Consider the following 26,531-nt stretch of genomic DNA (forward strand, 5'->3'; position numbering starts at 1 on the left):
TCACCTAAAAGGCTAAACATATTTTCTTCCATCTAGAATGTGGTTGGACTCTTTATCTCACGCTCTTTTTCCTTCATTCTTCTTCCTTCTTCTCTCCTCTTTCTCTCGTTTCCTTTCCACTCTTTCTAACACCTTCTTCCATTCTTTGTTTATCTTCAGTCCCCCATTCCAGTTCATTGTGTCTTCTTCACCTTTCTTCTCTATTTCCTCGGCCTCCTTCCATTTTCTCACTAGTATTCTCTTCTCTCTTCCTATCTGCTTAGTCTCATCCCACTCTATGTCATGTCTTGTTTCTCTCGTGTGTTTAAATATCACATTTCTCTCTCTCTTAAGTCGTACATCATCCCTATGTTGTTTCAACCTGTCTTTCAAGGGATGACAAGGGAAAGCCACCTGCTAGAATGTTCCAGAACAACTTTCTAATAGTCTGGAGGGGAGTAATGTTTGTGTGTGTGTATATATATATATATATATATATATATATATATATATATCGTCCTGTTTTGTACCTTGTTACATTTGTACTTGGTCCAGAGTCTGAAGAAGACCTTGCTAGAAGGTTGAAACGTTACGTTTAGTTTATCTTTTATAATTAAATAAATTTCTGCCTTGGTCAGCATATTGAGTTTTTCATATCATGGAAACAACGCTTAATGGTGTTATAATTTTTTCATGGGTGACATCTAATTGTGTAGAATTATATCTATTATACTTCTTTTTAAAATTGCCTTCTTGTTTTCAGATGGAAAGGTAGCATCTACAAACTGCTGTGGCCAAATCTTGCTTTGTATTCTATATTATATTTCGGACTAAGTATTTTATACAGATTTGTTCTCAAAGATGATGGAATAATGTAAGTAACATTTACATTTTTTAACATTTTTGTATGGTAACATGTGTTTCTTTTGTAAAATAAATGCCCAATATGTAAAGAGTGATAATAACATGGTGCTAAGTGATCGAGATTGCAACTAATATTACAATGATCTTAATTTCTTGAACAGCTGAAATTGTTTAATATGCTAGACATATATTTCAAGAGCTAATAATACATTCAGATGAAATTTCACTTACAATGTTTAAAGTACAAGACATTGTGTTTTTTTTTTAAGAAACAAATTTATTATTAACGTTAATTATAAAATGAATGTAGCTGCAGGGATCATTTGCGTGGCAAGTGGTGAAGAATCATATTTGTGTGGGTGATTCCATGTCAAATCAACGAAGAAAAAATAAATTTTAGAATTTAATGTCATGGATTTGACTAATTTTTGGTATATACGTATCTTATCATCTGAAATGTAGAAAATATTTTATTTTTAATTTTCATGTTGCCGGTTTTTGAGTTATTGAATTTTGAAAATTGACAAAATTGCCCAAAAACTGCTCACCGCCTGAAACTTTAATAAATTGCAAAAATCCAAAAATGTAAAAAGTAAACAAAGAAAGTGCTAGAGACCTGTTTCAACTACAGGGCTGGGCATAGTCTCATTTTAAAGCTTATGAAGAGGGCTTTCATTTGACATACAACACGCTTGGTTTTTTGCGAAAAACAAATTTTGAAAGTTGTTTCAAAATTTTATTTTACAATTTCCTTAAAAACGAAATTTTCAAAGAAATTACACCTGTCACCTGTATGTTTGATGATAGATAGATAATACAATGTTTTCTGTATGGTTATAACAATGATTAATTTTCATTATAATGCTCTTATTTTTGTTTCACAGTGATTAATTTTCATTTATAATGCTCTTATTTTTGTTTCACAAGACATTGAAGAAAAACATTGTTCTCTTTAGAAACAGTAAATAAGACCGGCACAAAAATTGTTGACATTTTCTACTTTTAACGACTTCATGAATGCATACGTTAGATATTGGGCATGTTCAGAAAGTATAATGCAATTATAAGTAGCAAAACAAAAAATCCACTTTTGAATTTTGTTATGTAATTTTTAAAAATTTGATTTCACATAGTTCATTGTCACAGAATGATATGGAGTGAGAAAAAGGTTTTTAAATGAAAAATCCTCTTCTAGTGATGAGCTTGTGCTTAAAATGGCTACTTTTACCTTTAATAAAGAAGTTCAACGTAATTTGGTCAAACATTATATAAAGCAAGATTTTGAAAGAGCAATTACTTCTATTGCTGCCGTCTGCATTCCTGCTGGCGACACATTTCACACTGGTTCAGGCTACACTTTAACTGTAAATCCAATGCCAATTGGCACCTTTGAACATGAAATAGACTTAAGAAAACTTTACAAAGTGCTTAAATTATGTGATTATAATCAGTGCTCAAAGTGAGTGGGATGCAGGGGGATTGTATCACTCCCAGCTTGCAAAATTTTTGCAAAGCATTATCCAAGCTAATTCCAAGACTTGACCAAACATCCCCCCACTTCAACCGCTGATTATAATGAGCAAAAACATTGTGATGTATTTTACTTACCAAAGAGCAGTTCCCCTTCTGGCATCTGTGTCGCTGTGAAATTTACACTATGCTTCCAAATAGCCCCAACATAATAATACTAATAATGAAGCATGAAAAATTTACCAATATTTCAATTTGAGGGAACAACACTATTATGGGTGAAATATGTCTCATTTTCGCCCTTGGGAAAAAAATCTTTCTTCGAGAAAATCCTCCATGGTTCAGTCTTTTAATATATCATATCACCTGGGTATCATAAGCTATTTCATATATGAGTGGCATGCCTAGGATTTTCGAAAGGAGGGGGTTAGGTATACATTTTTTAGTAGTCAGCCTCATTTTGCCATCTTTTCATGTATTTGATGTTTTTTAGGAATACTGAACCAAAGGGGGGTTTAACCCCCACCAATCCCCTTGGGCACGCCACTGTCATATATATGAATTATATGAGGGTCATACTGAAAGTGGCCTCCACGATGGCTCAGTGGTTGTGTTGTCGCCTTGTTCGATACCTGGTGGAGGTACACAGTGGGTCGGATCCCACTTTAAACTGTAGGTCCAGTCGCGATTAGCCTTTCTGTGCATAAAGTGGACAAATCATACTGAAAGTAATGAGCCACAATTTTTCATGAAGCGAGTTTGGTTTTTATTAAGGAAAACATACTTCATCATAATCTACAGACTTTACTTTTCAACAAAGTCTCCATTTCTTGCGAACACATTTTCCCCACCTTTCTGGAAGCTTGAAAATACCCTTACGGAAGAACTCTGTTCCAGCTGTTCACAGACACTGACTCGCTGCTTTCTGTATGTCCTCCGTCATCTGCAGTGTTGGCCTCATAACTGTTCCTTTACAATAAAGAAAAGATGATAATCGGAGGATGCAATGTCCAGACTGTAGGGAGGGTGAGGCAGAAGTTCCCACTATTTTCCCAATTTCCTACCTGGTAAACTGAGCAGGGTGTGATGTGCATTATCATGTTGAAGGATAATTTTCTTTCCATGACGTTTATGTTTATCTCACAATGCATGACGGAGCTTGTGAAGTGTTTCGATATAACAGCGAGCATTTATGGTTTCCCCAGGTTCAAGAAATTCAACCAGAATGCACCCCTCTGCATCCCCCCATAACTTTGCCAGCAGATGGCCGATCTTTGATGCTTGGGTTTCCATCTTTAAAATGTTTTACCCATCTTCTAACATTGCTACTCCCATGCATACATCTCCATACACACACTGAAGTCTATTGTGAATTTCCCTCTTGAACAAGGAATTCAATGACAGCACGTTGTTGAAACGAAACATCACTGTCACCCATTTTGAAACAACTGCCTGCGCTCACGCTATCGAAGCTAATGACACTACCTCGACATGTTCAGTAAAGTATATAATTTGGGATGATTTACTTTGTTTGCATGTATTGATGGATTCTGAATTTTTTTTAAAATGTTGCTCATTACTTTCAGTATGCCCCTCGTATTATGATACTCGATAGCAAGTTCATTGTTTCAATGAAGTTCAAGGTGGCTAGTTATTCCCTTGTGATTTATGCATGTTGTTAAGTTTCAGACTATGTCATCTATTTGAAAAAGTTTTTTCTTGATACAGGGATGTAAGAGAGCATATGATTATTCATTATGTCCCTTCTGTTATGCTATAATAACAATGGTGTTTATATTTTTGAAAAACATTTTACATGCTAATTTTAATGTATAAGCCTAAGTCAGTATATAATATAAAGTAACAAGTACTAACTTCTCCTGGTTCAGTAATGTGAAGAATATATGACCGTACATTGTGTCATTTCTGTTATGTTAATAACCAATTTGATTATACTTTATTGTGACCAAAATTGCATGTTCCATACCATTTGTATGCTTATGTAACTTGGTCAAAGGAATGCAAATAAATCAAATCAAATCAGTTCTACAGGGTGGCGCATATGGTATCTACCAATATCAGACAAAAACCCAGAAGTCACCCATGCTTAGGTAGCTGCAAGTCTAGCAATCAGTCGTTCATGTAATGTTCACCTGTTCAGGCACGAATCGTTGCAGTGGACGTGTTCATCCGAATGGGTTCCATTCAGGAGATGCATCAGACTTTACGACGGATGTTCTAATGAGGGTCACCATTAACCCATGCAAGAGTGTCACAACATGATACAATGGGTCAGGCACAGGCACGTATCTAGAAATATGCTTCGGGGGGACACACAAGTGTCTCAGGAATAATAATAATAATAATGACTTAATTATAATAATTATATTAAATCAAATTAATACTAATTACAATACATAAATTAATATTATATTATTATTACACGAATAGGTAAAAGACTGTATGAGAATAAATATATAACAGCACATATACATTACGTAGCTTACCTGTAGTTAAGATCGGAATAATTTATGTAAAAACAAGCGCTCTGGTAATGAAATTAATGTCAAATAGATGAATAATTGAATATTTATCAAATAACAAATACGATATGTTACATGTAGTTGGAGAAAAGTAAGTTTCTGATTAATATTTAATGCATATTATTTTGAGTGGTAGTGTACACAAATCTTCTTTGTAATGTCATTTCAAAGCTGTGTGATCCCAATATAATCCTTGCCTTCTAAAAAGTTCCGAGGGAATTAATAACCATCGATTATGCAACAAATGCTAATATTTCCATTACTTAATTTTAGTACTTGGTAAGTCTTTCGGGGCATCCGGACCCCTGGACCCCCTAAATACATCCTTCCTGTCCTTCAAAGCCATATGATCCCAATATATTCCTTGTATTCCAATAAGTTCAGAGGAAATTATACGACAAATGCTATACCAGTATATTTTCATTATTGAATTTTCGTAGTGTATAAGTCTTTCAGGTGGGGGGGGGGGGGGTCCAGACCCCGAAATACATCCTTCCTGTTCTTCAAAGCCGTATGATCCCAATATAAGCCTTGTCTTCCAATAAGTTCAGAGGAAATTATACAACAAAGGCTAAACGAATATATTTTTCAGTATTTAATTTTATAACTGGATAAGTCTTTGAGGGTCCAGGGACCCCCTGGACCTACCCCCTAAATACGTCCTTGGTCAGACAGTAGAAAGCAAATAAATGGCAGCATGCTGAAACAGAAGTCCAGATCGGAGGAGGCTTATTGTCTGGCATCCTGCTGCATCTGAGTGCTGTGTGAGCTGCGTCTCCTGAATGGAACCCATTCGGATGGACACCTCCACTGTCACTATTCAAGTCTGAACCAGCCAACGTTCCATGGCAACCTGATTGGCAGACTTGCAGCTATCTAAGCATGGGAAACTTCCACGCATGCGCACCTGCGTTCCAACAGGATTGTCAACAGATACTGGTAGATATAATATGTGCCACCCTGTGTAAAGCTGTTACAGAAGCTTACATTATTGTATTAATGGCTGCAGTTACATATTGTTTTTTCCTTGTTTCCAGATTGTTTGAGAAACTTGCCAAATACTGCAAGCAGTACAGTGACTTGATTCCATTATCCTTTGTTCTTGGTTTTTATGTCTCCATTGTAATCAAGCGTTGGTGGGACCAATACATGGGCATTCCATGGCCTGATAGCCTTGCAATGTTTGTTAGTACGCTTGTACATGGACACGTAAGTTTCTGTTGGTTATTTTGAAGTACGAATTATCAAGATTATAGGTACTTTTAATTGTGCATGTTACCTGAGGTTCAATCTATGTAATATATTTTCGTAGTCATAATAGGGGCAAAATAGTTTAAATTGAAAATAAATAAATCTAACTAGCATTTTATGTATACCCTCTAAGAGTTGAGTATTATTACCCTTAGTGCAATTCCAGTTCCAAATATCAGTTGCAAATTCTAATATTGGTATAACTTTTAGTTTGAATAACATTACAGTTCTACATGTGACTATGAACATAATATCTTGCTCAGAATAGCTCTAGCTTTTTTAACAGCTTGTTAAACATGGAAGTTGAAATGCAGATTAGAGTCAAATATTACTCCATAGCCAACCTTTTCGATTTCGAAATTATTTACAAAATATTTGGAAAAAATCTGGTGAGATTTTCTAACGAACATAAAATGTTTGGATTTATCTTTGTTCAAATTTAATCCATTAAGTGATTACCAGTTATTGACTAATATCTGATTGAAGATTCCTAAGGTCTTCATTAGTTATAATTTGTTTGTATAATTTTAAGTCCTCTGCAAACATTATGTAGTAACTATACTTAATTGTGTTACCTATGTCATTTATATAAATAAGGAATCATAGTTTTTCTTGTATGTACGCATTGCTTGCATTGTAGAATTATTTTCCTGTAGTTTACGGTTATTACAATCATAAGAAAACAGTTTTTCTTTGTGACATTTCAGGAGAACACATGCTCCCTTCATCAGACATTTATTTTCATTTTGACTAAATATACAGTTATAACAATGGTTAGCAATTTTTTAAACAAAATAATCCGTTATATAATGAATGTTGTCAATGTTACTGTAACATATGTGTAATCTACAGTGCCTTGAGTCGGGGGGGAACTGGCAGCACTGCGAGAGGAAGATGGCTGAGGGTGAAGGTGTGGATCGGACAGAGAGCAGCTCGATTGCTTGTAGAGGTCTTGGGATAATAAAGTATGTTGTTGACTAAGGGAAGTCTTTTTAAGAGATAGAAGACCACGAGACATGGCGCAGTCGTGTGGAAATGTTGCGAACCGAAAATAAAACTCGGGCTTCAGACAGGCGGAAGAACGGGTGAGTTGAGTGCCTACGTGTGAATTTTGTTCGCCGTCATGGAATCGGCCAAGATTCCCAAGGAATTGCAGCTTTCGGGTAATCTAAGTGAAAACTGGCGTCGCTTTCGACAGAACTTCGAAATATATATGAAAGCAGCAGGGCATAACACGAAGTCTAGTGACGTAAAAGTTGCCATATTACTTAATGTAATAGGTGAGGAGGCTGTTGACTTGTTGAGTACTTTTAGTTTGTCGGAAGAGTCCAAGAGTAATTATGAACACGTTTTGCTAGCATATGAAAATTACGCAAATCCGAGAAAAAATACTGTGGTGGAGAGGTATGTTTTCAACTCTCGTGTACAAAGTGAAGGAGAGTTCTTCGATAATTTTGTAACTGATCTCAAAAAACTGGTAAAGTCGTGTAATTTTGGTGACCAAGCAGATAGCGTGGTCCGAGATCGTATAGTTTTGGGTGTTCATGACAGAAGCCTACAAGAAAGAATGTTACGAGAGGGAGACTTGTCACTCGAAAAAGCTGTGGAAATGGGACGTTCAGCAGAAAGAAGCAAGCAACAAGCAACCACGATTCAGAATAGGAATCCAGGTATGAATGCTGTGATGGTCGTGAAAGCCCATAAGGAAGAAGAAACTCGTCCAGTAGGAGGTATGGTAAATCCTCATAAGTCGTACCAGAATAAGACGAACAGGAATAAGAAAAATGAAGAGGAAGTATATCAGTGCAAGAGGTGTGGTTATAAGCATAAAAAAGCAGCATGCCCAGCATTTGGTAAGCGTTGTAAAAAGTGTAATGGGTATAATCATTTTGCAGTTGGGTGTAAAGTGAAACAAGTAAAAAATGTGGAATTGCAAGATGACACGTCAGACAGTGGTGGTGAGGTGTTAAGTGTTACTGCTGTATTTGCAGCAAGTGGAAGTGCAAGTACCCACAATAAAGAAGATGGTCGGAAGGAGTGGTTAGAAAAAATAATGGTAGAGAATGAGGAGATTCAGTTCAAACTAGATACTGGTGCTGAAGTTAATGTGATGCCACTAAGGGTATTGAGTGAAATTAAAAGTAAGGACAAGCTAAGGCCAACAAGGGTGGTCATAGAAAGCTTTGGAGGTGCAAAAATTCGTCCATTAGGTGTGGCAAAGTTAAGCTGTGCGTCACAATTGTCTGAAATGGAGTTAGAGTTTGTAATAATTAAAGATGAGTTCAGGCAATGTAAGCCAATATTAGGTGTAAATGCATGTGTCAGCCTAAATCTAGTGAAAAGGGTGCAGGTTAATCCAGTATCCGCAAGTGACAAAATTGAGTTCATTGAAAGTAATAAAGATGTTTTTGAAGGAGTAGGTAAATGCTCAGGTAAATTAAGAATAGAAATAGATGAAAATGTAAAACCAGTTGCTAAGCCTCCACGAAGAGTGCCTCATTCATTGAGGCCTAAATTAAAACAAAGCTTAGAAGTGTTGGAAAAACAAGGTATAATAGTTAAAGAGGAGAATCCTCAAGCATGGGTCAGTAATTTAGTAATTATTGAAAAACCAAATGGCTCACTAAGGTTGTGTTTAGATCCTCAGGATTTGAATAAGGCCATTAAAAGAAACTTTGTGTTAATACCAACAGTGGAAGAGTTAAGTGCAAGGCTAAGTAACAAGTCACTTTATTCAGTACTTGACTTGAAAGATGGATTTTACCATGTAGAGTTAGATGAAGATTCAAGTAAATTGTGTACCTTCAATACTCCTTTTGGGTGCTACAGGTTTACTAGATTGGCATTTGGTTTGTCAATAGCACCGGAGGTTTTTCAGAAAATCAATGAAAAGAATTTTGGTGATATTTCAGGTGTAAGTATATACTTTGATGATTTGTTAATCGCTGCAAAAAGTGAGACTGAGCATGATATAATATTGCAACAAGTGTTAGAAAGAGCTAGAAAGTTGAATATAAAATTCAATCCAGCAAAAGTACAGTACAAGGTCAGTGAAGTGAAGTATGTGGGTCATGTGTTTTGCAAAGAAGGTGTAAAGGCAGATCAAGAACAAGTCAAAGCCATTATCAGCATTGAGGAACCCCGAGGTAGGAAAGAATTACAAAGAATTCTAGGTATGGTGAATTACTTAAGTAAGTTTATATCAGGTATGTCTACTGTAACAGCTCCACTACGAGAACTTCTTAAAGATAAAGTTCATTGGCAATGGTTACCTCATCATAGTCAAGCATTACGGAAGTTAAAAGACAAGGTGTCTACAACTCCAGTGCTAGCCGTGTTTAATGACAAAAGGAAAGTTGTCATTCAGTGCGATGCCTCTAGTGAAGGGCTAGGGTGTTGCTTATTGCAAGAAGGTAGACCAGTAGCGTATGCTTCTCGTAGTCTAACAGAGACTGAAAAGTCATATGCTCAAATAGAAAAAGAAATGTTAGCAATTGTGTTTGCAGTAGAAAAGTTTCATTATTACATTTATGGTAGGCAAACTGAAATTCATACAGATCATAAGCCATTAGTCTCTATAATGCAGAAATATGTAGCAAATGTTATGTCAAATAGGTTACAAAGGATGAAGGTGAGATTGTTGAAGTATAATCTGAATGTGGTGTATATTCCAGGTGTAAATATGCACATTGCAGACTTGTTGTCTAGGTCGTTCATAAAGGACAAAGTACAGAGTGATCCATTCTTAGCAGAAGTAGTCCATAGTGTAACCAACCATTTGCAAATCAGTGAATCACGAAAACAAGAATTTTGTGAACACACCAAAAAAGATCCAGTTCTTTGTAAAATAATGGAGTACCATACAAATGGTTGGCCAGTGGAAAAGAAATATGTGCCAGATGAAGTAAAAGTGTACTACAAGTTACGTAGTGATATTCATGTAGAAGGTGGATTAGTGTTTTTGGGACATAAAGTAGTTGTACCATTAAACTTAAGAGAAAAGGTTCTAATGTTACTGCATGAAGGTCATTTTGGCATTGCTAAAACTAAACTGAAAGCAAGAAAAGTGGTATATTGGCCAGGGCTAGCAACAGATATTCAAAATTTAGTCCAAAATTGTAGAGTATGTGAAAAACATCAGAGGTCAAATTGTAAAGAACCATTAATCTCACATACTATTCCAGAATTGCCATTTGAAAGGTTAGGGGTAGATATTTGTGAGTATGGAGGTAGATCTTATCTAGTAGTTATGGATTATTACTCTAAGTGGTTGGAAATTAGGCCACTAAAGTCTAAAACATCGACAGAAATAATAGATAAACTGAAGTCTATATTTGTAACTCATGGGATTCCACAAGTTGTAGTTGGTGATAATATGCCTTTTGGATCATTAGAGTGTAAAAAATTTGCAAAACAATGGGATTTTAATTTTATAACCAGCAGTCCCAGGTATCCGCAATCAAATGGACTTGCTGAGAAAGCTGTAGGAATTGCTAAGTCATTGTTAAAAAAATGTAATGAAGAAAACAGTGATGTGTTGTTAGCTCTTCTAGAGTACAGGAATTCTCCTGTAGCTGGTTTAGATATAACACCAGCTCAGATGTTGATGAGTCGAAGAGTAAGAACTAGGTTGCCTATTCATAAAGAATTATTAAATCCGGAAGTACAGTTGAATGTAAAAAAAGTACTAAAGGAAAAACAGGATAAATCTAGGAGTTACTATAATAAGTCAGCTCATGAAAGACCTAAGTTTAAGCCTGGTGAAAACTGTTTAATTCAGAGGGATAAGGTGTGGGTACCAGGTCAGGTAGTTGCAAGTCATGATTCTCCAAGGTCATACATGGTTAGAGATGAAAACAATCAATTGCTTAGAAGAAATAAGGTACATTTAAGAAAATCTAACAATGCTCCAATTTTTAAAAATGTCTTAGATGATGAACCTTGTAATGTCAAGACATCTGTAGTGTGTCCAACATATGAACCTTGTAATGTCAGAACGTCAGTAGAATCTCCAAACTCTGTAAAAAGTGGAACTGAGACTGAAACAAACAGCAGTAAAAATATGTATGTAACCAGGTCTGGTCGAACTGTAAAACAGCCAGTCAGACTTCATGATTATGTTTAGTAATTTGTGTATAAGGAATTATTGTAAAGGGGAAGATGTAACATATGTGTAATCTACAGTGCCTTGAGTCGGGGGGGAACTGGCAGCACTGCGAGAGGAAGATGGCTGAGGGTGAAGGTGTGGATCGGACAGAGAGCAGCTCGATTGCTTGTAGAGGTCTTGGGATAATAAAGTATGTTGTTGACTAAGGGAAGTCTTTTTAAGAGATAGAAGACCACGAGACAGTTACATTGTTGTAATATAGCAACTTAACTGTGAAAAGAAGCAGTCTGTTTTACTTTTATTTCAGATAAAAAAAAATTGATCTCATTATTATTTTTTTATTTAAAATTATGAATCTCAAATATCATCAGGTAATTCAAAGTCATCATTGTTTTTACAAATTCTCTTGATGTTTTCTGTTACATTAAATTTTAAAGATGGTGGCTTACTCCATTTGTGAAAAAGAAAACTCCATACTGGATCTATGTTACCATTTTCATTATTTAATTTATTCCAGTGTTCTTCTGCAATGAATGAAGTTTCCCAGACATTCAACTCTATGTTTCCCATCAATCTTTTTACATAGAGTTGAATGTCTGGGAAACTTCATTCATTGCAGAAGAACACTGGAATAAATTAAATAATGAAAATGGTAACATAGATCCAGTATGGAGTTTTCTTTTTCACAAATGAAGTAAGCCACCATTTTTAAACAATTATGACTTTGAATTACCTGATGATATTTGGGATTCATAATTTTAAATTAAAAAAAAAATATGATCAAATTTTTTTTTTATCTGAAATAAAAATAAAACAGACTGCTTCTTTTCAGAGTTACATTGCTATATTACAACAATGTAACATTGACAACATCCATTATATAACGGATTATTTTGTTTAAAAAATTGCTAACCATTGTTATAACTGTACTCAGAAAAAAATATAGTGAACACATAAATAACATAACAACCGAATGTACTACAAACCCTAAGAGATTCTTCACTTTACTAAATTCAAGAAAACAAAGCCCATGTATACCTAAAGAAATTGTTCACAATACTGATATTGCTAGTGGAGAAGAAAGAGCCGAACTTTTCAATGTTTTTTTTCATCAGAACTTCTCACCTCCCTCAGTTTCCGACCCTCTCCCCCACTTAAATGCTGTCTGTCCTCACACACTATCTTCAATCAAAACATCCCCCGAGGAAGTAAAATACCTTCTCGCTTCATTGCCCCTCCACCGGTCCCTAGGTCCAGATGAAATCCTCACAATATTCCTACGTAAAACTGCAGACTCCTTGGCTCTTCCTCTGTCTGCCTTACTCAACAAATGTTTTTGTAAGGGTGTGTTTCCGAAAAACTTCAAACGGGCCAACATTGTGCCCATTCACAAAACTGGAGATAAAAAATGTGTAAAATCCTATAGACCAATCTCACATCTATCCCCACTATCAATCATTTGTGAAAAAATCATCAAAAAAAGGTTACTTCAGTTTACGTCACCATATATCAACACAGCACAACATGGTTTTCTTCCAGGCAGCTCTTGCCTAACAAATATTTCCGTCTTACTTTCGCATGCTGCCAGAGCTATTGATAATAACTCCCAACTTGACACTATATATTTGGACATTTCGAAAGCCTTTGACAAAATTAATCATAAATTTCTTCTTTATAAATTATCATCCACGGCAAATTTCTGTCTTTAATCCAGGACTACCTCCATGAGCGTGAACAACGTGTTGTTCTTTCAGATACCTCTTCTAACTCTCTTCCCGTTTTGTCTGGAGTTCCCCAGGGGAGTGTCTTAGGGCCACTCCTATTCCTTCTGTACATGGATGACCTCCCTGAAAAACTGTCCTCCCTCCCTATCAATATACTTTTGTTTGCGGATGACTGCAAACTCTTTAAGGAGATCTCATCGCATCATGACATGATGATTCTTCAAAATGCTCTCACAGAACTTGTTAAATGGTGTCGTCAGTGGAATTTAGAACTAAACTCTCAGAAATGCTCTTTCCTTACTTATTCCCTAAAAAAGAACAAAGTGTTGTCTACTTATTCTATTGAAAACAATCCAATCCAAAACGTCTCCACCCAAAAGGACCTAGGTATTATCATGGATGAAAAACTTACTTTTAATTATCATATTTTAGCTACCACTAAAAAAGCCATGCACCTACTCGGTCTTCTATACAGATTTAGCGAAATTCAAAACCCATCATCTCTTGCTTTATTCTTTAAATCTTTCATCTTGCCCATCCTTGAATACTGTTCCCCAATTTGGACAATGGCCTCAAAAACCAATCTCACCAGAATTGATTCTGTTCTCAGTTTCTTTCTTGCAATTGTTCGCCATAGAATACCTTCCTTTCGACATGTATCCAAATTAGACATCATGGCTGCTCTGAATATTCACACTCCATCCTTTGGTCGTGATCTAGCTGACATAAAATTTTTATACAAGATAATAAATGGCAAAATCAGAACAGATCTCCTAATCAGTGAATTCACACTTAGGGTACCCCAAAAGCAAACCCGCAAGCTGCAACTCTTCCACAACCCAACCACTAGGCTATCCCTTCTACAAAGATCCTTGTTTTACAGGCTCCCAGAAATCTACAACAAACTTCCCCTGAATGTAGATATTTTCCTTCCAGAAAGTAATTTTTGTATGTTACTGACCAAAAATATGTAAATCTATCCCATCTTCTTATTGTTTTTATCTTTTGTTATTTTTTGTTTCTACTTTATGTTGTTTCAGTGTAAAATGACCAAATAAGACTGTATCTGAAACTCTGAGTAAATAAATAAATTTAGTCAAAATGAAAGTAAATAAATAAATGTCTGATGAAGGGAGCGTGTGTTCTCCTGAAACGTCACAACGAAAAACTGTTTTCTTATGCTTGTAATAACCGTAAACTACAGGAAAATAAGGAATAATAAACGACCTAAAGAAGATCCCTGTGGAACACCAGATTTGATCATACCTTCCTTAGAAAGTCTCTCATCAATCTCAACTGTAGAAGTTCGATCAATTAAGTAATCCTCAAACCATTTACAGAATTGGTGATTGACACCATATCTAGCAAGTCTGCACAACAACACTTGATGATTCATTTTATCAAATGCTTTGGAAACATCCAAGTATATAACATATATAAGCACGTATTTAATAAATATGGTGCTTGTTTATGTAATTAACATATGGCATTTTATTATTTTTAAAGTAATTGTATGGTATGAAATTGATTTTAATTGGAAATTTCAATAAATTGTTTTACATTTTATAACATATAAGTCAAACAAAATAAATAAATAAGAGTTACTTCTAAGTTTTTTTAAAGATGTTTAATAAATTTGTGTATGTGATGTTCATAACTGATTCCATGTGTATGTGCATGTTATGTTTTCACCCTTTCCTAATGAGAGGATAATAATGCAGTACATAAGAAAAATATTTAACTTCAAATACAGGGTCCTTAAATTTTTATCTGTGTCTTATATTTGACAGGATGATAGGGGTCGTTTGATGCGTCGCACCATACTTCGATATGCAAACCTGTGTTTTGTTGTTACCCTTTGTATGATGAGCCCTAGAGTTAAGAAACGATTTCCTACTTTAGATCACCTGGTTGAAGCAGGTAATTATTTTCTTATATTAATTTAAATATTGACACATATATACACAGTAATACAATAATTCATAAGCCAATTTTGTATTTTATTCTTGTTCCATTGACTACATTTGAAACAATTGCAAAAGTTAACACTGACAGATAAAAATTACACTTACACATACAATGGTAAAAATAAAATATAATTCACCATGAAATAATGGAGATCACAACAACAACATATCATAATAATACACTTCAAATCATCATTGTTGCTGTTGTTGTTGTTGTTTGTGACCTGACTTATCTCAACAATTCTTATTTATTGTACATATTTATGATGCACTCCTTATCTATATAAATTAAATATAATATAAATAATGCACAAATGGAGGCATGCAAGAAAAACAAACTTCAACTCCATATTATCTGGCAAGTTTGATATTTTTCATAAAATTTCCCTTTTTACCGAAAATTGGACCTGGAGTTCCCTTCATGTAGCAACATCACCTCTGCCAAGCAAGGCAACGGATTTGGTGCGGAGCACATCCAGCTGCCAAAACTTAGTGAAAATAGGTTTCTCAAACATGCTGATAGAATGAAACTTAACTCTCCTAACCAACTTACATGCATTATTTTCACAATTATAATTCTAATAATGCCTACGTTGTTATGTTAGGAGGCCAGGTTTAGTGTTCTTATCAACCAATTATCACAATGTGTTATCAGCTGGACGTGCCTCTCACCTGATCTGCACAGAAACAGAAGGGATCAAGCTGTTTTCTCCCAGCAATGCTATTTCCAGCATTAAACGTACCTCATTCTGCCCTCGTGTTTGTAAATAACCACTCATTTTGGTTTCCTTGGCCTCCCTGCGTACAATCGAGGAGGGAACCCGGAAGTCAGAAAGGTGCATCATACAATGATCAATAGCAAATGTAAACCTGTCTAAAGTTCTTTAAATAATTTACTTAAATTCTGATTTAAAAGTTTCTGTAATATATAATGAGCAATTTTACATATATTAAAGCCAAATGTTCAAAAAATAGACGAAAAAAGTGGGTTTACCATCACTAAATGCGGTAACATGGAGAATATGCCATTGTGCATTGTTGTGTGGTCATTATTGAATTGAATTGAATTGAAAAGTCTTTTTATTTACTACAGAGCGAGATTCAGCCTTGGGCTGCTCTACCACCTAACTCTGGTGAATAAAAGTTACAATACATACATTTATAATACTGAAATCAAATAACATAACATGAATGAATATGACATAAATGAAAAATAATAAAATTATGAGAGAATACAATGACAGATACATTAACACACACACACACACACACATACACACGTGTACATACGCAATTTCCAGATCGATACTAAAATAGCATGCACACAGGTTGAAATATTTGTTGTGGCAAATAAGTGTTTGCAAAATACATGGTTTTACTTTACTTGATTCCTGTTGCTTAGCCGTACGAGCTAATGCTCAATTGTTGTCTTTGCAATAGAAATAATATGACTTGTTCTTTGAAGTTTTTGGGTGTTGTAGCAAAAGAAACATAATCGGGAAGAGCATTCCAAACCTTTGCAGACCAGAGGGAGAAGGAGCCTTCGAAACTGACAGCAGAGTGGCGGGGAATGTCGATTTTTCACCGACCTCTAGTATTGTATGGCTGTATGGAATTTCTAAATGCCAGTTTCTCGTGGAGATAGCTAGGTGTTTGCAATTTTAATACCTTATATATTGTATAACACTGATGCAGAAGGCGTCGCCTAGACATGTTAAGGATTTTGTATGTATTGAGCAAGGGTAGGATGTGCTGATTTCTCCTGATCGAGAGAACGTAACAAATGCAAGAATTCTGTATTTTTTGTATTCTGTTCGATATTTTACGTTGTAAATTCGTGCCGTACACCACATCACAGTAATCGAAAATAGGATATATTAGAGTTACGATGAGATATAATTTTGTTTCTCTAGTGAAAAAGTCTCTCCTCCTGTAGAGTGATCTCATTATTGTTAGTGCTTTTGTGCATTGCGCTGATGATATGCCCTGCCCAGGAAAATTTGGGATCAAAAGTAAGGCCTAGATTTTTAACGGTTGGTGCATAAATTATGTTTCGGTTTTTAATTTTGATGTTAATTGTATCATAATTTACTTTTTCAAGATAATAGTTAGAGCCTAAAATTGTGTATACGCATTTATTCTGGTTAATTGCGAGCCCATTTGCAGTGAGCCACTTATTAAGGGTATGTAGATCATTGTTTAGATTATCTATCTTGTTTAACAAATCCGATGGTGATGACAATATCATCAACTGTGTATCATCCGCGTAACAATGTATATTACAATGGCTGATGGTCTTTGATATATCAGCGACAGATAAGGTGTATAAAAGGGGGGCCAGAATGGAACCTTGCGGGACTCCTCCATTTAATGTTATCGGTGATCCGGTGTCGGCAGGGTAAAAAACCCTTTGTCTTCTTTCGTGTAGATATGATTGGAACCAGTTTATTACAGGCTTCGAAAAACTGTAGTATTTCATTTTTGCTAGGAGAAGGTTATGATTGACAAGATCGAAAGCTTTAGAAAGGTCTAATAATACTACTAGTATAGTTAGTTTTTTATCGTTAATCGAACGTAAAATATTGTCCGTGACAGATAATAATGCCATGGTTGTACTATGAGAAGTACGGAAACCTGATTGAGAATCAGGTAAGATTTTATATTTTGCAATGTAATCTTTTAATTGTATAGATACTATCTTTTCTGTGACTTTTGAAAATATTGATAGAATGCTGATTGGTATTAAATCGCTTAGAGAGGTTAACGTCTGCTTTTTGGGGAGCGGAATAACTCCAGCTTCTTTCCATGCATTTGGAAATTGGCTGGTTTTCAGAGAAGAATTTATGGTATGCATGAGTGCCATAAGTATGAAGGGAAGGGCCAGTTTAAGCATTTTGCACGTAATGTTGTCCACTCCTGCAGCATTTGATCAAATACTGTACACTGCCTTTTCAACCTCAGAATCTTGAAACTGGCAAATTCTTTTGCATTGTTTTGAAAGCAGTTCTCTAAGAAATACTTGCACTCCTTTGCAATAATGGCGTTGTCTCGAAGAACACTGTCGTAGACATTTGCAAAATGTTTATTAATTTCAAAGGGACTGCTCAGGTGAGGCGGAAGTTCTCCCGCGTTCCGTTTGCTACCGATACCAATTGTTTTCAGGCTATTCCACATATTCTTTGAATTTCTCTTATTGTTATTTACAATAAAAGAAAAATAAGCTTTTTTCTCTTGCCTCATAACATAGGTGGTAAAATTTGTTAATCTTTTATATTCGTCCCAATGTAAAATTAATTTGCTTCGCTTGTATTTACGCAGCGCACCATCCCTCAGTTTCATGAGCAGCTTAAGATTATCCATTAGCTACGGCGCTGGCTCTTTCGTCACCCTAACCATTCATAATGGGGCGTGAACGTTAAACAGGTCGACGAGATTTTTCTCAAGAAATTATATTTTAGAATCGATGTTTCCAAGTTTAAACGTTTCATTCCAATTGATGTTTACAGCATCTAGACAAAAATTTTCATATTCAAATTTCTTAAAATCTCAGTACGTAATGTACTTGGCTTTATCCCTGGGTTTTGCGTAATGCAGTGACATGCTCATCAAGCAGTGGTCTGAAGTTCCGATTGGACCACTACTACTAGTGAGTGACAACCACAGTCACAATGGAGTTATTATTATTATTAAACATCATTATATATTTTAAGTGGAGACTTTGGCTAAAGATCTTATAATGTGCAAAAATTGTTGCTTCATTAGAACCTGAAATATAAAACGTATATGATGAAAATGTAAAATAAAGGTTGTAGTGTTGTATTGTTGAAAATGACTCCCATCATCAATAAAATACAAATAATATAATTTTTGTTGAAGTAGGTTAATATTACTGTGAGCATATTGCTGTTTTTTTTTTTATTATTATTTTATTATAAGATGCTCCATTGGTCGTAGGCTTCATGCAACCAAATGAAAAGAAGATATTTGAGGATTTGGACCAAAAGACTTCACATCCAAAGTATTGGATGCCCTTGGTATGGGCTGGAGGCATTGTCACTAGAGCACGAAAAGAAGGTCGTATTCGAGATGACTTTGCAATGAAAACCCTTATTGATGAGTTGTGCACCTTCAGAGGGAAATGTGGTGGCATGCTCAATTACGATTGGATCAGCATTCCCCTTGTGTACACACAGGTATGAGGTAATGTTGATTTAAAACTATCTCTTTTTCTCTGTTAATATTTTCTTCTTGAATATATCATATTCAGTTGCCTTAGATATATCTCTTTCATAATGCATATCATAAACCATATGTTATCATGACTCTTACAACCCCATGTTTAGTCCACTTGAATTTCTGGCTTTTATGTGTAAATACAGTATACTACAGTGCTTTTCACAGTCAAGTCGCCCATGGAGTGTCAGCTAGCATGCTGGGCAATGAGAGCTCATCTGCCGGCAAACTGGATGGAACATCCGCGTAACTGGAACTACTATCTATGTAATGATTAAAGCTCGTACAATTACATTGACAGTTATAATTAAAATGAGCATGTACCTTGTTACAAGAGGTGCTGGAAATATTCTCCTCCTGCACCCACACATTTATGGCATTTTTTAAAGAAATTTTCACTAACTGAAGTTGCTTCAATTTCTCTCCTGATGTTTGGAAAGTTTAGTAGCTCACCCCACAGATGTCATGGAAATGTCTGTTTCTTGTGCAATGTGCTGGATGAATTTTTGAGGAGTATGTTCCAATTGTGCTCCGCCGTCTAGTTTCTCCTCAGTAAGCATACCCCTCACTTCTTATTAAAAACTGTTTCCCTAAATTTGTTCACAAGTTTTCAAACACTGTCTCTGTGTGAAACAGGAACATCTGGGAATTCTGCTGCAAAATGCCTTCTAACTTCCTGACAAGAATTCGTAATGACATGGGAGTCGTACATAACAATTTGTTGTTTTAAATTGTATGTATAGTGTGGTTATAATTAGACTGCAGAAAAGCACCAGTGTTACGTAAATTAAAACAAAACAATCTAAAATGCTTGTTAAAATGTTAACACTTTAACACTTCACTACTTGATTGTGAAAAGCACTATGTGTATACAATACTACAGTATATTCAATGGACATGATATAATATAACATTCATATATATTGTTGTGCACTTCAAACTTTGAAGCTGAGATTCGGCTCCAAATGTAGTCTATTTTGGAAAGAGTTTAGCATCGACCATAACAAATGAGCTTCCACACCTAACATCATCATTTGGGCCATGTTAAGTATTCAAGCAATGCTCTGCTCATCTAACTTGTTGCTTTTCCCGCTGAGACGGCTGGAACACATGTAGTCTGTGCAGATCCTTTTCGATTGATTTGGTTTATTTTACTTCGCTTTTCTGCCACTTTTGGCTAATCGCAGAGATGAGGGTGAGTGATGATATGATGATTTTGATGAAGGGACACTCACAAAGATCACCCATGTCCAGACTAGGATTCGAACCTGGGACTCCTGACATTGTGGCGCAGTGTGCTAACAAGTCCACCACAGAGGCCATCCAGTTCCTTTTCGAGTCATACCTATGCGATACAGAAATGCGTAGTGAGAATTTTGATTATTAAGTAATATTTACTTTTGTGAAATAATGAGGCAAAAGTGTAAATTCAACAATGATCTCGCAAGAAAATATCCAGCTTTTAAAGGATGGAAGAAAAGAATATGAGGTAAAGTGTACGGTGGCTGTCACTTTCCCCTGCTGTTGAAAGAGTGCTAGAAATGTTTGTGGCATTAATATCATATTTCTTGTCCCAATCTGAAATACCTAATCTTTTAATTCGTTTTTTTTTTTAGATAAGTTAAAGTGAAGCTTAGTTGTTACATTTGCATTCGCTTATGGGGATATATTATTCTAATATCCAAAAATTGGAAAAGGGGTAAAATTCTATGCTTCAAATTATATATATTCTTAGTTATGATTTTCAAGTGTTATAGGATAGGTTAGGATATTGTTTTCTTTGCTTAAAGGTAAGAGGTAATTATTGAAAGAGAACAAAGTGTTGGTAAGATTTTTTATATTGATTAAATTATGAGTGGCAAATGTGTTGCCATTGTTTGTGGTATCCTCTTTTTTTATGACTTTGTCCTCCTTTTTCACCAAGCTCTGTCCTCTTTTTTGAATGTATGTGTCTGGTCACCCTATTTTTAAGTACACCAGGTATGAAAAACCACTCTCATGTAAGTATGTAGTGGAGAAAGGGATCAAGTACTTTATTGCACGGTCAGTGATATGAGGAAAATCTCTGCAACCAAAAGTCTGTCAAAGATGTTCTCTTCAAACTGGATTTCCGAGTTTCATCACAGAACAGTTAAATAACTTCTTACTTTTCCTTCGATGAAAAGAAGTCTAGTAGTCTGGAATCCTCCACTGCAGAAAAATGGTCTTGTATCCATAAATCACTGTCTAAAGTTTCAGAAAAGTATTTGTCAATGTCAAGCATAGGCAATGTTCCTTTATATCGTTGACTACAGACTCATGATGTTGGAATTCATTTTCATGTACTTTCCAAAAGTGAAAAGCATGACAGTTGTCCATTCAAAATTTCTTTTCTTACAAATTGAAGTTTCTTCTTTAAATAAAGCTTTTATTTTGTCATGAACCATGAAGGACATTGTGTGTTTACCGTGCAGATCTTTATTCAGCTCATTTAAGCGCTGAAATGCATCAGCCAAGAAAGCTAGGCTGCATAGCCATTGTTCATCTGAAAATCTATCTCTAAAATCACACTTGCTGTCACACAACTTCTTGTTTCAATTCGTACAAATTATCAAGATAATTTCCTTTGCTAAGCCACCTTACCTCAGTGTACAAGAGAATATGTTTATGGTCATACCCATTTCTTCACATAAGATTGCAAATAATCTGGAATTGCCTGCTTTTTATTTTATGAAATTAACTGTCTTCACTGCTTCCGTTAATATACTTTTCATACCACTTGGACATTTTCTGGCAACTACAGTGGACAAACTGCACCTGTGGAGCAACCTTCTTGATGTGGGAGAAAACTCCAGTATGCTTTCCTGTCATAGATCTTGCACCATCAGAGCAAAATCCAACGCACTTATTCCAATCTACACTATGCTGAATTACAAAACTGCCAAGAGCTTCAAATATCTCCTGTGCCGTTGTTCGACCTCATACAATGACATTAATGACTTTTCAAATTCCTCCCAGATGCCGGACATAAGACTAAAATATAGCACAAGTCCAGGAAAGAGTACGTCTGGTAACCCTACATTCAGTGTGATTGGGGACGATTCAGTGAGGGGCTGTAATCAAAACATCATTTGCACAGATTACATAGATTTATTCTTTGATTGATTGAGGCAGTGTTTCAAGTCCACTTTATGCGCAGTAAGGCTAATCGAGACTGGGATTCGAACCACTATGAGACCGGATATTGAACCCGGGACTCCTACAAGGCGACGACGAGATTTATTCTTTGGTTACATGCTTGTCCTTCCCATGCAAAAAGTTGATTTGATATCTCTGAAGTGTTTATTGTAAATCATTAGATTTTTTATTTCTCTCCAGCTTGCGAGGGAAGAATATTTACTCAAAATGCTTGTAAAAATTTACTATTCCATATTTATTTTATTCGTTCTTAATATGTATATTTGATTGTGCATTTGCAGGTCGTGACGCTGGCTGTTTATATTTATTTTTTAGCAACATTGATGGGACATCAATATATACATAACCAAGAGCAAATTGATCTCATTTTTCCAATTTTTACCTTTTTACAGGTATGTGCATTATTTATTCAAAAATGAAAATATGCTTAAAATAGTGTAAGAGCAAATCAGATGAAAGGGAGTCTTGGTGATTTTTGATAAAATGATAAAGAATATAACGTAATGCAGGAAATAATCTGTGTAAAGAACTTGAAATGTTTTAGGATTTTGGAGTTAGTATGACAAGTCGAAGTTGATGTAACTATATGATATTTTATTGTTATAATTCATATGTAAGACAAGTTCGGTACGAAATTGTGTTCATGGTCTTTGTTGATTGTTGTTTGAGATAATGTGGGTGTGGTGTGCACCAGAAAATTAGGAAAGGGAAACATATCCATGCATTACCTGGGAATTGAGCCTGGGTCTCTAGTGTGATAGACACATGCCTAACGACTGGACCAGTTTGGTTCCTAATTTACTCGTTTCAAACATTTTGAAATACTTATGTCTTTGTCAAAAGACATCAATGGCATTCCTTTGAGAAAGGAAGAAATCACCAGTCTGTTAATGTATTGAGAAAAATATCACTCACAACTTATCATCACCATCATATTCGTATAATTGAACTTAATGTGAATTATGAAAATCAAAATTTACAGGTTTTGATTTTATGTACTTTTAATCAGCTGACAGCTAGAAATAGAAATCAATAGAATGACATTTATCTTTGCTTGCATGAATGCACAGTGTGTGTCCAAAGTATTCCTACCAATAATAATGTTGTATAGTTTGAGTAATGAATAATAAAAATAAGGTTGACAGCATGTTGGAATTTTGTTTATTCTTGGCCAGGAATTTCCATGATATCATGTTCAATGTTTCTGCCCTCTACTGCAGTGGCACACCGCACAGTCACATGCTGTAGATGAGAGTTACAACAAACGGATGTGGATTTTCAGTCACAGAAAGGTTAATTCTGCTTGTTAACAAAACCTAAAGAGTTGGGAATGCAACTGATCCTAAAAACAAATGAGACATGGGTTGATGTGTCTCTTAATTTCTTGATCATTATCTCAACAAATTTCTTGATCATTATCACAACAAATTTCAGTCTTGCAGCTTAATTTGCTTCTGTTAAGGGTGAATCCAAATATGAATCCAATCACTGAATTCAGTGTTACTTTTTTTATGTTCTGTACACTTGTGGTGTGATCTCTGTTTAAATTTGTCCAGTATATTTTGGGACACACTGCACATATGCATAGAAATATTTAAGTATGTATTTGTGATTCAAATTTTGACATCTTAATTATTTTTTTAAAGTTTTTCTTTTACATGGGGTGGCTGAAGGTAGCTGAATCACTTGTGAATCCATTTGGAGAAAATGACGATGACTTTGAGGTCAATTGGCTGGTAGATCGTAACTTACAAGTAAGTTAGTTTAATAATCATAGCATAATTCAGGCACAGTTAGAATCTGCTTGTTAAAAAATAAATAATTAATCTGTGCTATTTACAAATCAATTTTATTGACACTAACATCCTTCGTCAAGTGCTGTTTATTTTTAGCTTATTCTGATTATAATAGGTGAATAAAAATATGTATTTTTCACCAGTAAAATGGAATTATTATTTATATTACCAGTGTTTTCCTTATTTTTATTAGAAGTTATCTGAGATTGTTTTTGAACATTTTAGAATTTTTTATGTATTGAATAATAAGTAGTAGAAAATATAACACAGGTTATGTTGATTTATTTAACATATCTTATTTGTTGATTTATTTGATAGGTTAATTGTGATTGAAAGAATAGTGGAAGGAAAGGGTCTGTGAGGCTGGAGGAAGTGTCTGTAGCCTTACATATTTCACTAGTAACATTATTTTTAAAATTGTTCTAATCTAAGAAATTCCTCAATGTATCATATTGATCATATTAGATCTTCAGAATAATAAATAAAAGCCATGGTATATAGAACATACTTAGGGTTAAAATTTGTAATAAAGCTGAGACATGTGTGTACTTTAAAGTGACTTGATTTATATTTCCTATACATTTCTTTTATCATGCTAATGCAAGTGAATGCACCAAAAGTAGTATTTGGCGACCAACATGAATTATTTGGCGACCAACGTGGGAGCACAAAGTGATAAATAATTTCGACCCGCCGATTAGTGAAATAATATTCGAGTGTGGCTTGAACTTTGTGATTCGTGTGCAATTTCAGATTGTAAGATTTAGTTCCTGACTGCTGAAGCTTCGGAGACTTTCATGGGTAGCTTCAATTTTATGTACATTAGAGACTTTCACATACGGTTTTGACTTACGTTGTAATGTGCAGTGGAGCTTGGCATTAGTGATGATATTGGCCATGTTAGCCGTTCTTAAGGTAGCCCAAGCTTAAGACAGTTTCCTCGACGGAGACTACTAAGGAATATTAGGAAAGTTGCTGGGAATGCAGAAGAGGTTGTTGAGGAGTGAGAGCAAGAAGTATAAGATGGCTGATTTGATGTGCTGCGAAGATGTTAGCAGAATGGAGGAAGAAGTGGTGCAGTGTTACTAGTATTCAATGGAGTTTCATTTGAAGTGTGTCGAGTTTCTTCAGCCCAAAGAGTCGTATTCAGCAGAAGAGTTGGAAGTGTAAGAAATGCAATCAAAAGGCAATACCGAGCACTGCAGGAAAGGAGATTACATTGATGGATGTGTTAAGGCTATTGGAAGCACAAAGAGAGGAAAGGAAGAGAGAGATAGAAGAAAGAGATAGGAAATTAGAAGAGAGATATAGGAAATTAGAAGAAGAAAGGAAGAGAGAATTGGAAGAGAGAGATAGGAAATTAGAAGAAGAAAGGAAAATAAGATAAGGAAGATTTAGTAAGAATAATTGAGGATGGAAGGATGAAAGATAGGGAAGAGAGAAAGGCAGATAAGGAAGATCAAGACCGTAAATTATCAGAAAAATATCAAAAGATAAGTCTTCTAGAAGAGAGTAGGGAACTCGATAAAGAAGAATTAATTTCAAATTGTAAACGAAATAAGGATGACTTAAGCAGAGTAATAGATGAGGGAAGAAAAGCAGATAAAGAAGAACTGATAAAAGGTGGGAAGAAATGAACCAACAATTAAATGATCAGATAGATAAGCTAGGTCAGGAAATAGATGAAAAGAAAGAAGATAAAGAAATGGTCTTAGGAAAACTCCGAGAACATGAAAGGAAGGAAGAAGAAAGGGACGAGCAGATTATTGGAGCCATTAAAGCTTTGGAATTGGATAAAGAAGAAAGGAAAAAAGATAAAGAGGAGCGACAATTAGAAAGAAAGAAAGATTAAGAAGAAAGGCAACAGGAAAGAGCTAAGGAGAAAGAAAATGAAAGAAAGAAAGCCAAAGAAACTGGAGATATCGGGATTAGGAAGTAAGAAAAGGTGGTATTACATGGTAATATGAATTTAACTGAAAATAGCTCTACATCCTCTGAAGAATACTCACATGCCAAAGGGTCCGATACTCGAAAGAGGAACAAAGAATACTACAACCGAAGGGATGGAAAATTTTTAGACGAGATGTACGAACCTGTTAATAATGCTGGTTACAATTGCTATTTTAGAATGGCTGATGTCAATTCACTCGCAAAGTTCAGTGGCGAATTCAGTTTCAGCAGAAAGGTATTTAGAAGGCCTTATAACATATATGGACTTGATGCGGATGCCTATGGAGTATCGCCTAAAGGTGTCACCGTCCTTGATGCAAGGAAAAGCTAAAGCTTGGCTGATAACCAATGAAAGGAAGTGGAGGACTTTTGAACAGTTCTGTGTGGCATTTAAAAAATAGTACACATCTCCAGAAGCCAAGCAGAGAGAAATGCAGACTCTGAGGAACCGACGGTACACTAAGGGTTCT

At 35.3% G+C, this 26,531-nt stretch overlaps 1 protein-coding gene across 11 annotated transcripts in view; it reads left to right on the plus strand.

Annotated features, from left to right (window-relative positions):
* LOC145990914 (uncharacterized) overlaps positions 1 to 26,531 on the plus strand; it is a 146,354-nt gene that overhangs the window by 85,539 nt on the left and 34,284 nt on the right. For 8 of the 11 annotated variants that reach the window (XM_083126430.1, XM_083126436.1, XM_083126431.1 and 5 more), the window contains 6 exons: positions 743 to 853; positions 5,894 to 6,065; positions 14,729 to 14,858; positions 18,860 to 19,098; positions 22,597 to 22,707; positions 23,962 to 24,069. In XM_083126430.1, the coding sequence (XP_082982556.1) occupies positions 743 to 853; positions 5,894 to 6,065; positions 14,729 to 14,858; positions 18,860 to 19,098; positions 22,597 to 22,707; positions 23,962 to 24,069 (871 nt within the window). Of the gene's footprint in view, positions 1 to 742; positions 854 to 5,893; positions 6,066 to 14,728; positions 14,859 to 18,859; positions 19,106 to 22,596; positions 22,708 to 23,961; positions 24,070 to 26,531 lie in introns of those variants that run through there. The other 3 variants (XM_083126435.1, XM_083126439.1, XM_083126440.1) reach the window with 3 other exon arrangements.

The sequence above is a fragment of the Lepisma saccharinum genome, chromosome 8, assembly GCF_977018435.1.
Source record: "Lepisma saccharinum chromosome 8, izLepSacc3.1, whole genome shotgun sequence".
NCBI classification, from domain to species: domain Eukaryota; kingdom Metazoa; phylum Arthropoda; class Insecta; order Zygentoma; family Lepismatidae; genus Lepisma; species Lepisma saccharinum.